At 42.5% G+C, this 13,846-nt stretch overlaps 1 protein-coding gene across 1 annotated transcript in view; it reads left to right on the top strand.

Moving 5' to 3' along the window:
- Positions 1-13,388, top strand: part of LOC149298867 (ribosomal protein S6 kinase beta-2-like) — a 28,869-nt gene extending 15,481 nt beyond the window's left edge. The window contains exons 14-17 of the mRNA XM_089486743.1: positions 92-169; positions 257-361; positions 1,035-1,126; positions 13,271-13,388. Coding sequence (XP_089342869.1) covers positions 92-169; positions 257-361; positions 1,035-1,126; positions 13,271-13,388 — 393 coding nt within the window. The remainder of the gene's footprint in view (positions 1-91; positions 170-256; positions 362-1,034; positions 1,127-13,270) is intronic.
- Positions 13,389-13,846: the final 458 nt, after the last annotated feature.

Raw genomic sequence — 13,846 nt, 5'->3', positions numbered from 1 at the left:
ACATTTCCAAAGATGCTAACATTTTCCTCCTTTTACTTCAGACCAGTGGGTTCTTACAGCCACTGAATATGTATTTATTTTGCTCTCACAGAAGCATCCTTTCTTCAGACAAACCCACTGGGATGATCTCCTGGAATGTAAAATTGAGCCTCCATACCGACCCAACCTGGTATGTCCCCTTGTGCACAAAGCACATTCATTTTAATGATTATGTTTTCACAAGCTTTTATCAATTCACTGCTTCTGTCTTTCCCAGGTCTCAGAAGATGACACTAGTCACTTTGGAACTCACTTTACACAACAGGCTCCTATAGACAGTCCTGATGCTTTCATCAGTGAAAGTGCCAACCAGGCATTTCTTGTAAGTGATGGAGACCACAGATTGCTGTACTCCAGTGGTACATTTGCATCGCTACCTGCATTAATTAACTGACATAAATGCGAGAATGGAGAGATAAGTACAAAACACAATGAACCTAGTTTATTTGAGAAATTATAGATAATTTTCAAACGAAACAGATTACACAGCTTGGTTGACTCTTTACTATTCGCCTTGTGAATGTCTCCTGGTTTTCTTTCTGCTGCTTATGCATAAGAGTAAACCTATTTGCTAGTCTTGGCTAGTGTTTGTTTCGAGATGTTATCTTAAAGGGTAACACACACTAGTTGCTGGCATAGTTATTTAGTCAATAATGTGCTTTTGTGGATAGGTATTCGGTGTAGCAGTGAGGTGAAAAACTTACTAAAATGTTTGCCTGAGTTGACTTCAGTTGCAGAGTATCGCATACAATAAAGGCATTTTGCGGCATCCATATTTATGCGATTATGTCACATGCTTCATTGCGTTTGACAGTCGCTGCAGTATCCTGATCTCTAGGAGGCTTCCAGGTCTTGAGGACAAGCTTGAAGAGTGCCAGTGGATAATAAGTACTCATGTGAAACACTTTACTTAATGCTTTATTTAAAACAATATTGGACAGGATGATGAGAGTTCTTAATGCCATGCTGCTCTTTAGCTGTGTTTCATTTTTCAGGGTTTCACATATGTTGCTCCTTCAGCGCTGGAGAACCTTCAAGAAGTATTTAGTTTCCAGTCATGGTTACAAATTTCCGACAGCCAACAGAGGTGAGCTCAGCTGGCTGTAGACATGTCAAAATGTATTGAAAAAAACTTTTTCTAACCATTTTAATGTTGTGCATAATGTTTAATTAGAAAATGTACATCTAGACTTCTGCCATCTTTGAAGGGCAGGGCCTTACAGAGGACATAGAGCTCATGTAAACAACTGTGCAGTGGAGTGAATTGATTGTGAATCACAAAGACCACTAAGTTTAGTTGAGAAACAATGTTTTGAAGGAGTTAAAACCACAACTTTCCCAATAATCCTTATTTTAGTGAATAAGCCCCTATGACCCTTTTAAACCAAGATTACTACTTTTATGTTTAAAGCTACTGTATAGCCATATATTTATTTAAAAATGTAGCGGACGTTGTGAGTAGCAGAAAATGTCTCCGGGCTTCCTCAACATCCGTGCCCAATCAGGATTCCTCCCACTTCCTGCAATTGGAGATTTTCCTAACATGCAGTGCAAGAAAATATAGATTTTATTAATGACAGTAGGCGAATATTATGCATTAAATTCCTTCTTTACTACTTCAGCAGTAAAATGGTTAAATACAAAGTTTGGTGGAACAAACAAAAAACAAACAAACAAACTTGAAAGACACAATAGAACACTGAGTAGCCAATCTGCATGCAGTAGAGGATATGTAAGTGTAGATCCCCAACCAATCTCCCTCTTTCGTGCTGCCCACTTGACAATAATCATAAACTTCCAAAACAAAGAACTAATCTGAAATGAGAGAATGACATAAAGGGAGGGTTAATGAGGTGGTCGCCTACTGTCATTAATAAAATCTATATTTTCTTGCACTGCAATTTAGCAAAATAAAAGACAAGAGGCTTCATATTATGCATGTTTAAAGCTAGATATAAAAATTACAACACCACAGATGATATGTGAGTATCAGTTTTAAAATAAAAGGTCTTGAAGGTGGAGTCAGTGGACCAGTCTGTGGCTTTGAGTATGTCAGCCAAAGAACCACCAGCCAGGAAGGCTTTAGTTGACATAGCACTTCTGTAGGAATGAGCTCCAAACACAGAGATATCGATGCCTGCCAGAGACATGGTGGCTCTGAGCCATCTAGCGAAAGTAGCAGAGGAGACAGGAAGAAAAGGTTTATGAAAGGAAATTAGAAGCTGATGAAGAGAGATGTTACGAAGAGATGTAGTCTTATAGGCTTTGAGGCAACAATACAGAGAGAAGGATGATGTGGAAATGAAGGGTAGAAAACACTGTAAACCAGTTTTAGTACGTCTATGTATTTTAAAACTAACACCATTAGGTACATATTGTCTAAGAGACATATCTAAAGCCCTGACATCTGAAACCCTTTTGAAAGAAATGAGACATAATAGAGTGGTCAGTTTAAACGACAATAATTTCAAAGGGAGAGAGTCCCAGCAATTCAATAAGGTCAATACAATAGACACATCCCATGTATGATGGTATTTAGGAAGAGGGGGGCGTTTGAAACGGATACCCCTTATGAGCTTGCAGACTAAAGGATGCTTACCTGAAGGAAATCCATCGAGGAGAGCGTGATTGGAGGAAATAGCCAATCTGTACACATTGATGGTACGATAAGCTTTACCAGACAAACTGGGATGAAAGGAAATTTAGAATGTTGGCTACATTGGTGCATGGAATGGGAGGTGGATCCCGTACATTCCAAAGTAACCAAAGCTTCCAGGCAGATCCGTAATTAGTTCTGGTACCCGGAGCCCAGGCTTCGGAAAGGATACATCTAGCAGAGAAATTTCCAGATCAAGTTGTGCTACCCTGATACTAGGCAGGCCACAACTGGTAACTGGTGGGAGAGGACCAGAGAGTAGAAGTTCCCTGCTTGGTCGAGGAGGATGTCCTGATGGAAAGGAAGGGTCCTCGGGAAATCTATTAGGATACGCAATAGGAGAGGAAACCATGGTTGTGTTTACCACCATGGAACAACTAGGGCCAGGACTGCTGTCTTGGAGCATGTAAGGAGGAGAACCCTGGAGATCATGGCGAAGTGGGGAAAGGCATAATTGATCCCTTCTGACCAGTCCTGAAGGAAAGCATCTTGGCCTTCGGCTTCCGGGTCTGGTCGCCAACTGATGAATCGGGAAAGTTGAGTGTTGAGTCTAGATGCAAACAGATGGCAAATGGGCCCCAAAGGGTTCAAAGGATCGGAAAAACTGAGGGATTCAGTTTCCAATCGCTGGAATCTGTGAGAAAATGTGAGTTCCAATCTGCTATGGTGTTGAATGGCCCTGGCAGATATTCTGCTCTGAGAAAGATGTCTCGTTCTAGACGCCAAAAGGTCTTGGTAATATCTGCTAGGAGTTTGGACTTGGTCCCCCCCCCAGACGGTTCACATACTGAACCACGGATATATTGTCCATCTTAAAGAGAACGCAACAATTAGTTTTGTCCTTCGCAAAACTCCTTATTGCGGAAAACCCTGCCAGTAATTCCAAACAGTTGATTGAAGATTGAGTTCTGTTATGGACCACTTACCTCCGGTGGAGATTGAGCTGCAACAAGCGCGTAAATTGATAACCGGTCTCTGGCCGGAATCCCTTTTCTTTACCAAGAACAAGTTGTCCAGGAAAAGGAGAGGGTTGGCGTTTCCTTGATAACCTTTATAAGACGAGGTGTGGCGTGGGTTATATGAAGAGGTCTGGTATGGAGGGTTTGGATGGCTGGGGAAACAACCTCTGCTTTTCCCAGCCCTGCCAAAAATTGTTGGGTGGAAAACAACCTTGAGATGTGCCTTGCCCAAATTGGAGAAAACTTTTACATATTTGTTAATGTCCTTGAGAAAGGCTTCTCCAAATAAACAACCTTCCGCAGCTGAGCCTGGTTCTTTAGTGGATACATGGGCTAGCTGCGGGTCAAGTTTAATAATGGCGCTTCGTCTGCGCTCTGCGGACATATCGCAATCGGTGTTGCCCAGGAAGCAAGTTGCCCTTTGCGTCCAGCCAATTAGTACGTCAATATCGACAGGAATGTCTGTGTGCTTGGCATCCTCTATGAGCTCCAGGACTTTAGCTAGAGGACCAGACACATCCAGGAGCTTGTCTTGACAGGCCTTCAAGGACCTGTCAATGCCCTTTCGGGGGGTTCTTCCAGTTTTTGCGAGGTAGTGGATTACTGTCTCGTCTAATTCTGGGGTCTCAATTACCTTATGAGGTAAGGCTGGTCTTGGACATGGTCTGCCCGCATCTTGTTGCAAGCTCCCTGTTCGAGAGCTTGTCGCATCCAGAGCTCCATATATTTAGAGACTTGTTCGGCTGGTACCCACACAGCCGAGCAGGATGTTTTATTTGGTCTGGATTGGAAAAGGGGAACCCCTTAGCATCCAGAATAGAGTCTTCAATTTTTCCAGGTTGATCATTATGATCTTGGGAGTCTGAATACGAATTGGATGAGGAGTCAGTTATTAGTGAAACGAATTCGGAGTTAGAGGAGGTATGGAAGGAATCAGGCTTCTTCCTATAATGGGCCTTCTGAGCTCGTTTACCTTCCTTACGATCAGAGGGTTTAGATTTGGTCTTTCACATGTGCAGAGCCCAAAGATAAGTCTCTTTCTTTCCCATGTAAATGGCTTTTAGCGTGTTTGGGGGAGTCTGAAGATAGGGGAAAGCAGTGTTTCCTCTTCCTCGGAGCCTCCCCAGACCTCCTCATGCCTATGGCTAAAGTAGATTCCGACTCCTCAGCTGACCAAAATTGGGTGACTATCCCTAGAGTGTTTTTTAGGTTTGGAATGGGATACTGCAGAGGCTATGGATTTCACCAATGACTCCTGCATTGAAGTCATAAACCACTGGGGTGGAGACAGACTTTGAGACTGTGTTGTCCCAAATGTCCTTAGAATGGGCCTTAGAAATAGAACCAGATGTAGGAATAGAGGCAGGAGTGGGCATATCACCTGCCTTTTTCAGTTCCTTTGAAGACTTAGTACAACAGTTATGAATCTGAGGAAAGAGCAACAAGAGGAGACACTCCGGAGCTGTTGAAACAATGTTCAGCTTTCCTGAGGTAAGCTGAGGTGAAAAAGGGCGGGAATCTAGCTGAGAACCAGCTAGAGCCGAAATCCCGCGAGTATGTCACGTGTGATTTCAGCAGAGAAAGTGAAATAGAAATTTAACTGACAAAGAAACAGAAATGGTCGCCGGACACGAAAACACCGCGAATCGGTGCAAACGGGGTATGATAGAGGTAAAGGTGAGGGGAATAGTACAAACACCCGAAATAAGCAATTTGGTAAAAAACGGCAAAACTGTATAATTTAGTCCTGCCAGCAGGTGCACGCGCACGCATTCAATTAAACAGCCAGAGGGTAGAAAATAAATGAAAGCAATTTAAACCAAATAACTGAGGTAAAAAATACAATTCAGAGAGCAGAAAACAGTTGGTACTTATCTGTAAAGCTGAGCAGCAAGAAAGAGGGAGATTGGTTGGGGGATCTACACCTACGTATCCTCTACTGCATGCTGATTGGCTACTTAGTGTTCTATTGTGTCTTTCAAGTTTGGTTGTTTTTGTTTGTTCCACCAAACTTTCTATTTAACAATTTTGCTGCTTAAGTAGTAAAGAAGGAATGTAATGCATAATATAAAGCCTCCTGTGTGTAATAAAATCCAAAATGGCTGCAGAGTCTGGACCAAATGAGGTGGCAGTAACCCTAGTAAAATGCACAGGATGCACAGGTAGTTTGTTTTCTGAGGTTACGGTTCAAGCATCCCAAATTTAAAAACAATGAAAACAGTGTCAGGTTTATACTAGTTCCTTAATTGCATGATCTTGTCTCTTTCCCTGTAGTCGTGGGTGTGCTTCATCTCTTCCTCCGTGTGAATTGACTACGAACGAGTGCTCTGAACCTCTTCCCATCTTGTCTCAGGATCAAACAAAAAAACAGAGGCAGGGAGTAGGTGTGAGCAGCTGCAAAGGGTTCCACCTGAATTGAAAAACTGCAAAGGCTCCCACCTAATTTGAAAGACTGCAGGAGATAGCCGCATGATTCCTTTTAACATTCACGATAACTTGTGTGTTACTGGAGGAAGCCTGGAGCTCTCTTGAGACCACTCTGGGACTCAAACTGCCAAAGTTCTAGTATACTAATAAAGCCATTTCACAGAAAGCATTTCATACTTATAGTTCTTTAATGCTCACATACATTTTGACGTCAATCAAGGTAAGGTAATCGGAAAATTACATTTAATCTGTTGTATGTGAACAAATTGTATATGGCTGGATTGCAGGGCTGGAAAATTCAAGATATTCTAGTAGGTGTGGATCAGTATCTGGCAAGGTGTAGAACTTTTTTTTTTTGTAGGTTGATTGGGCTGACTGTAGCTTAATGCAATCCACTGGATTTCCCCACAGCACACAAAAAATAAACTTCTTTTAATCTGATAAAAGATTAGAGTGCGTTGCACCTCTCCAATATTTTCACCCATGAGCTTGAAGTCTACATTCTATAACAAATTATGTCATTTAATGCTCCACCATGGCTATGGTCACCACTACTATGATGTCAGGGTGGTGAGTCAAATGGGACAATGATTTATGAAATCCTGGGAAAATACAAATGGTAAAATTATAGTGCACAGGATTGCATCCTATGTATTGTCATTTCCAGTTAAGCAATCTACTTAGATTTTCGTACCAGTCAGATTGATTTCCATACCAACCTTGGTGGCACATACGTGATGTGAGGCTCCTCCTTCATAGGTAGACAGGACTCTTTACAGACCCTAGGTTGGGTCTAGTTATTTGGCTAAGCCTTCTAGGTTGAGGGTAATCTGGACCTGAAAGCCCATGGTAGGACTGGTCCCGTCTTCCAGACAGGAGAGAAGGCACTGGGGTAAGCCCATATACTCGCTCCTTTTGTTTGTTTATAAATATATATAATTTATAAACAAACAAAAGGAGCGAGTATATGGGCTTACCCCAGTGCCTTCTCTCCGTTGTGGGGACTTTCCTGGGAAATGTTTTTTGGAGTTCTAAACACTGTATCCCCAAGGAGTCTTACTAGTTTCAATTGCTAGCGGGAAATCCAGCCGGTATGGTATGTTTTATTACACTTTTCACCTGTGTTCTGCTGGTTAACAATGTACAGTCTGCTGCAGTTGCTTTTCCTAAGGTATTTAAGCCTCTTTATTTCCTCATTGTTGTGTTTATGTGCACTGTGCAGGTTTGCTAAGATGCCTACTCCTGATGAGCCTGAGGAGGAGAGGCCTAAGAAGGCTTCAGCCAAAACGAAACCTCTATTGTGTACAGGTTGCAGCAAACCCCTCCATAATGCTACTAAGAAGTTATGTTCTGGCTCTCTCAAGGCTATTGCAAAGGTTGAGTCTCCTAGAGAGAAGAAGGACTTCATGGTATGGCTAAGATCTGAGTTGCAGGCTACCTTCCTACAGCTGTGTGCCCAACAGCCTTCTAGATCTGAACTCCTGGATGTTTCTCGCAGAGCGTCGTCCTTCCCTTCAGAACCAAGGGTTTTGGAATGTTCCCATCTACTATCTTGGTACTCAGATTCAGCGCCAGAATTACCTGTGTCGGGAAAAGTATCTTCAGAGAAAGGGGAGGTTTTGGACTGTGAGAATAACTTTTTAATTGCAGCAGTCAGATCTACCATGGACAGTCCCCAGGAACAGAAACTTTTTCAGGGCCTCTCTAAGCAGGCCTCCTCTTTTCCTGTTCACAAAGCTAACATCATTAAAGAAGAGTGGGGACATTTGGATCATAAGTTCTGCCTGAAAGATCTTGCCTTTCTCTGTTGAGCATCTGCAGTTATGGGAAGTTCCGAAGGTGGAGAGTGATATGTCTTTGTAGTTGAAGGGCAGACACGACATCAAAATCATGTCTGCTTAACCTACCCTTTCCTGGAAAAAATGCTCTTTGGCGCAGAGCTTGAGGCCCTACTTGAAAAGATCCCAGGGGACAAGCATTAAACGCCCCAAAAGAGACCAGTGACAAAGGGGTGTTTTATCCCTTTCGTCGGACCACAGAGTTCCAGCAGAGACAGGGGAACAGAGAAGATTCGACAGGGCAAATGGCTGGCACCCTAGGAGAGCCACCAGAGACCAAGTTGCTTGGGACAGCGCTGTCAGAAGCAGAGGGAGAGGAGACAAGTTTCTCTTCCCCAAACCCTCTCCATGATGCCAGGCGATGGGAGACTGACTACGGGCGTTCAGGGAATGGTGGGTGGCCATTACGCAAGACGTATAGGCAAACAATGTTGCAGCCGAAGGATTTTCCCCCAAATTCAGAGAACGGCCTACAGACAGATTTGTGGTCTCCCAGATCTCCCACTTGCCTGAAGATCCAGAACAGAGGAAGATCTTGTTGTAAATGACTGTTTCTTTCCAGCGATGGTGTGTTAGTTCCAGGAGGGGGTATGACCCTATTCACCAATATTTGCTATCCTCAAAGCCTCGGGGAGAGGATATTCCGACTCATTGTGGATTTAAGGTTTCTGAATTTCCACCTGCAGAGGCAGCATTTTCGTGGATTCTTCTGGCCAGATCTTTTACTGGGCAGGCAGTTTAGAGTTAGCCGGACAACAGGGCTGTAGTGGCCTACATGAATCATCATGGAGGAACCAGGAGTCAAGCCCTTCTACAAGTGTTTTTTATTGGACAGAGAGACAGCAGGTCTCCCTTTCAGCCGTTTTAAATCAGAGAAGCTGTGAACTACTTAATGAGTCATCAGCAGTTAATGCCGGGGAAATGGCAATGGCAGCTTCCTGGACGGAGAGATGCCTATCGAATCCAGAAGAGCAGCGACCTGCGAGACACTATTGTCACAGAGTTGAATAGTACGACTGACTACCTCCGCTGAATTGTGCGCCCTTCGTCTGGGACAATGCACTCTTTCCTCGGTTTCCCTGTCACTAGCTGAGACTCGGTGTAGGGTATAAACAAAATGAAGACTACTTTATTTATTTATTTTTCACACACATTAACATAAATAAAGATATTGGGATACAATGGGTACACAACCGCCCTCTTTATCTGCCTCCCAGAGACAATAAGGTCAGTAAAGGGATTAACAGTACAATGGGGTCCCTACCTCCCCTATCTATTACTTGCCAAAATCAGTTCCAGGGATGGCTTGACCAGGATAAATGTCTGTAGTGGTGGAACTGGGTGGGGGGGAGACTGATTTATACAACATATTAGTGCACCGTGGACTGGGGGAGAAGAGTCTAACAATAAACGGGAAACAATGGCTGCTATTCCCTGGTTGCATATCCTGGCTATCTGCTGGAGATAATGCCCTCAGCAAATGATGAGATGATATACTTCTGGGGGTAGACACAGAAGTCTTTACAAAGCCAGGGCCCATAGTCGGTAGGGAGGAGGCTGGCTCTTAGGCTTCTCCAGTGGCCCCATTGATGGAGGGTTCCGTCCCAACTATTGATTGGACAAGCTAGCCGTTAAGGACTTATCATTTCGTCGAGAGGTGTTGTTATCAGCCACTACTGCCTTCTCGTGAGGATTGCCCACCCGTTTATTCTTCACGACATTTCACGTATGTGCCACCAAGGTTGGCAGAGAAACATTTCCCTGGTATTACATTTCCCTGGTATTGTCTTGGTGGCACAGTTCTCCCCTTGTGTATATATTAATAAATTGATTTGGTTTATTTAGTGTACCTGTGGTGGTCTGATGGGAGGGGCTATTTATACCTTTCTTGCCTACCTAGGAAAGAGGAGTCTCTCATGTAGCTGCCACTACGGTAATAGCAGGATTCTCAGTAAGTTCTCCGTAGAGTTCTCAGTAAGTACAATATATGTTTGAAGGTATTGTGTTTGTGCGCAACAGAGAGCACAGATGTCCTTGGAATTTTTGTTCTCTGTAAGAGTTTCCATTATGGTGACTTTGGAACATCAAATACTTCATAGTTACAGTTTGATACACCTTGTGGTATTGGTACATATATATATATATATACATAATACAATTATTTTTTTTATGAATCATTTTTTACTGTATCATGAAGATTCAGAAAACACTGTTCTTTTTTAGTACTGCTTGTGCTCTTGGATTGCGTTCAGTTTTTAGACTGTTTTGCATTTGATGTCACAGTTATATGAGTGGTGTTTCACTTAGAAATTCCCCTTGTTTAGTTTAAAAGCCTAAATGATAGGGCAGCACTACATGATGTAATGTGTGTGTGCACTCCTAATACTTACAAAATGGAACCCTGTCTGAGTTTGAGGGAGAGGTGGGAAAGACTGTATGCAGGGGTGTACCTAGAGTATTTGGCACCTGGGGCGGATCCTGTATTTGACACCCCCCCACACACACCAAAAAATTTATGTTGGCAAGAATATTTATTTCACAAAATGTAAACTGTATGTCAACTGTAAAAAAAAAACAAAAAAAAACCTAGAATCTGAAAAAATTAATTAACTTATAAATAAATAACATTTACTGAACAGATATGGTACAGCATAACTCCCATTACTATATACGGTAAGCCAGACTTTGACGTGGTAGGCCTCTGCCACCGCTGCTCTTGAAGCAGCCTGCCTGGGCCACCTCTGCCCCTGAAACCGCCTGCCCGTGCCAACTCTTCCCCTGAAGAAGCCTGCTAGTGCCACCTCTGCCCCTGATGCAACCTGCCTGTGCCACCTCTACCCCTCTAAACACTCCATTCATTCACTCTCCCGCACCCCCTTACCTCTCTTGCATATATCACTGGTCCAGCGGATCATCACTGGTGCTGCTCGGACGTCTGTGCGCGCTAATGGCGGCCTAACACGGGCCTGCAGCTCACGGCTCTGGTCTGCGTTGGGCGACCGTCGCGGCACACCCCTGATGAGTGGCACCCGGGGCGGACCGCCCCACCTCGCCCCTCTTTACGTACGCTACTGACTGTATGACAAACGATAAGAAAACTTCTTAATACCACAATATGCAGGCAACATCCATAGTAGCCAATAGTATTTTGGTGTTTTTGTTCATTTAACATTCTGATAAAGGCTAATACTAAAAATCTCCTAAAACAAAAATGCTGGTGTGTATTCGCTAATGGAAACGTTAACAGTAGAGTTTGCTGGAGTGTTGTGGTTCTAACTACTTGGCTTCATTATACGTTACGAAGAACAACTCTGTGAACACTTACTGTAGGAAGAGCTTGACTGGCCCTGTATAATGAGTAGTTAAATTAGGTGCTATTTCGTAGGTCTCCTGACATAATTAAATTATGTTATGCAGGGTCAGCTTTTTTTCTTGCTGTAGAAACTTACCAGTGTTGGCCTACAAAGGGGTTGAAACTCAAACTCCCATGCAAACGATCCTGCCAAGTCTCACTTAAGCACATTTGTACGCATTTACAAAATGACAAGTCATATAAGCGTTTATCTATAAAGTATGTGTCTATACAAATACATCTATATAAAAAATAAAGAAAATCTCCATCTCCATTTTTTAAACGAATTAAAAAAAAAAAAAAAGTGGTTTGTCCCCCTCCACAGACCCACTTACACAGACACTCCTAGACACACAGCCAGACACACTTACACACAGACACACACTTACATGCAGACAACCTTACAAAAAGAGAGAGAACCTCACATACAGATTTATTTTTATTTAAAGAATAAAAAAAACTTTATGCTGTTTGTCCCCCTCCACAGACACACTTACACAGATATATATTTTTTTACCAATAATTATACAGTTTAAACAAAAATACATTTGTTTACTGACCTTCTACTTCTTCCACTTTGGGGCTTTTTCATCTTGAACTCCTTCCTTTGGTAGCTGCAGACTGCAGTTTTCTATGCAAACGGGATGTCAGTGACACGACACCTGGCGCTCCAGCAGTCTGAGTGCAAGGGGGCGGAGCTTTCACGCTGCTCTCATCACAAGGCACCCGTCGCCAGCCCTGGGGCCCGGCTTGCCATAATAAATTAAAACAAAAAATCTTATAGTAGCTCCATCAGCATGCGGCAGCTGTTTAGTTTAGATTTAGGGCAGCCTGGGGGGCAAAAGGTGTGTATTTTTGGTTCACCTCTGCAATTTTGACAGCTTAAAAGGTTTGCGCTTTCATGGCATGGGGGTCTCTAATGGTTGTGTACATACAGGGGAGGACTGGTATCTTCTGGCCTGGGGGAGGGGTGCAGGTAAAGCCAAGTGGCCCAATCTGTCCCATAACTCACAAATGTGCACGAATGTCACACATCTACACACGCTATCATTCTGATACAAATGTACACACACACATGCTTACGCACACACTTACTCTTGTTAACATACACTCCCCCTCACACACTGCTCACTCACACCTACAAATGCATGCTCACACATACCTTCACGTACACATTCACGCTAAAATACACATAAATGCTCACACACTTCCAGTTACACTTGGTGAAGGTAGGGAGATATTGACAAAGAGCGTGAGAATCGGTGATAGTACGTGAAAATTAATTTTGAAAAGTACTCATTTAATCCGAAAGGAAAGTGCAGGAAAATAAATTTACTGTCTGAAAATGAATGGCCCAATAAGAAAAATTCAAAATTTGTTTTTAGTTTATGATTATAAAACATGGAAGGTAGAGAGTGATTAATATAAGTACATTTGCGTCTTACATGCTGACTTTTCAGTTGTTTAACATTTACACATTTATATTAGCTTTTGGAGGTACATTTATGTTGCTATGCTATTGAGTAGTTCCTGCAAAATGATGCTGCCTGGCAGGTGTAGCTGAAGAAAAATGTGTCCATCTTTAAAAAATAAGCTGCTATAACATATTCAATCCTAAAACATGCAGACTTGTTAATATATCACTTTTATTACAATGAGAATATAAAATGTAATATTGCCCTGCAGTGATGCACTCATAGTGCAGTAATATCAGACCCTTCATCTCGCAGCTGACATTCTTCTTTATTTTCCACCTCTTGACCTTTCCCTTCAGAAAGGCTCTTTTCATCTCCTTCGCCATTACAGTGTCTCCTCACATCTTGAATCACAACTTGGATCATCATCCATGCCCTGCTCTGCAACTTCTGTGGGTGGTAGCCTTCTCCACCTTCCATGTTGATCAGTCTCTTCCATGCCAGGGTAAGGGTGAGACTGAGAAAAATGAGTAGGAGAATAAGGAACACCACAGTCAAAGTGCTGCCATGCTCGTTTTTTGCAGGAGCTTGTGCTTGGACGATCGTCACCAGCAGCAGGAGATGGAGCAGCAGGTTTCCAAAGGACAACATCTGGGGAAGATAGAGATCATGTATAATATCACAGCAGTGTCACTGCGGTGACAAAAAATGCAATATTCACAGAGCATGATTATTGTTCTGTGCTAACTGTAGAGCAATCACCAGGAACACTGGATAGGTTTCCATAGTTATTACTCATATTTAGAATATTACCACAGAACTATTCTTTATAAATACCACTACCTAGTATTTTATAAGTATATAATCATATTTTTTATAATGGTGCAAGCAACCATTTTTCTGGGGACTACAATATTCCTTTGCCTTGTTTTGGTTATTATCTTTTTGTTTTCACGTGTTTTTATATGCATCGTACTGCTGTGGGGTAATCCGAGAATTGTTCTTACTCATTCTCATTGGTTCAATATAATTGCCATAATTCCTGTGCTTATAGGGAATGCCAGGTTTTGTTGACACTGTCAATAACATGCATAAGCTGGTGACATTTGAATAAAAACTGCAGATGAACTGTGGTTTTCAGTTATGTATTTCTTATTATG

This window comes from Sceloporus occidentalis, unplaced genomic scaffold (genome assembly GCF_023333645.1).
Source record: "Sceloporus occidentalis isolate IW3139 unplaced genomic scaffold, rSceOcc1.0.p SCAF_30, whole genome shotgun sequence".
NCBI lineage: Eukaryota > Metazoa > Chordata > Lepidosauria > Squamata > Phrynosomatidae > Sceloporus > Sceloporus occidentalis.
The sequence above is the reverse complement of the archived record's forward strand: the minus strand, read 5'-3'. Positions and strand labels throughout refer to the sequence as shown.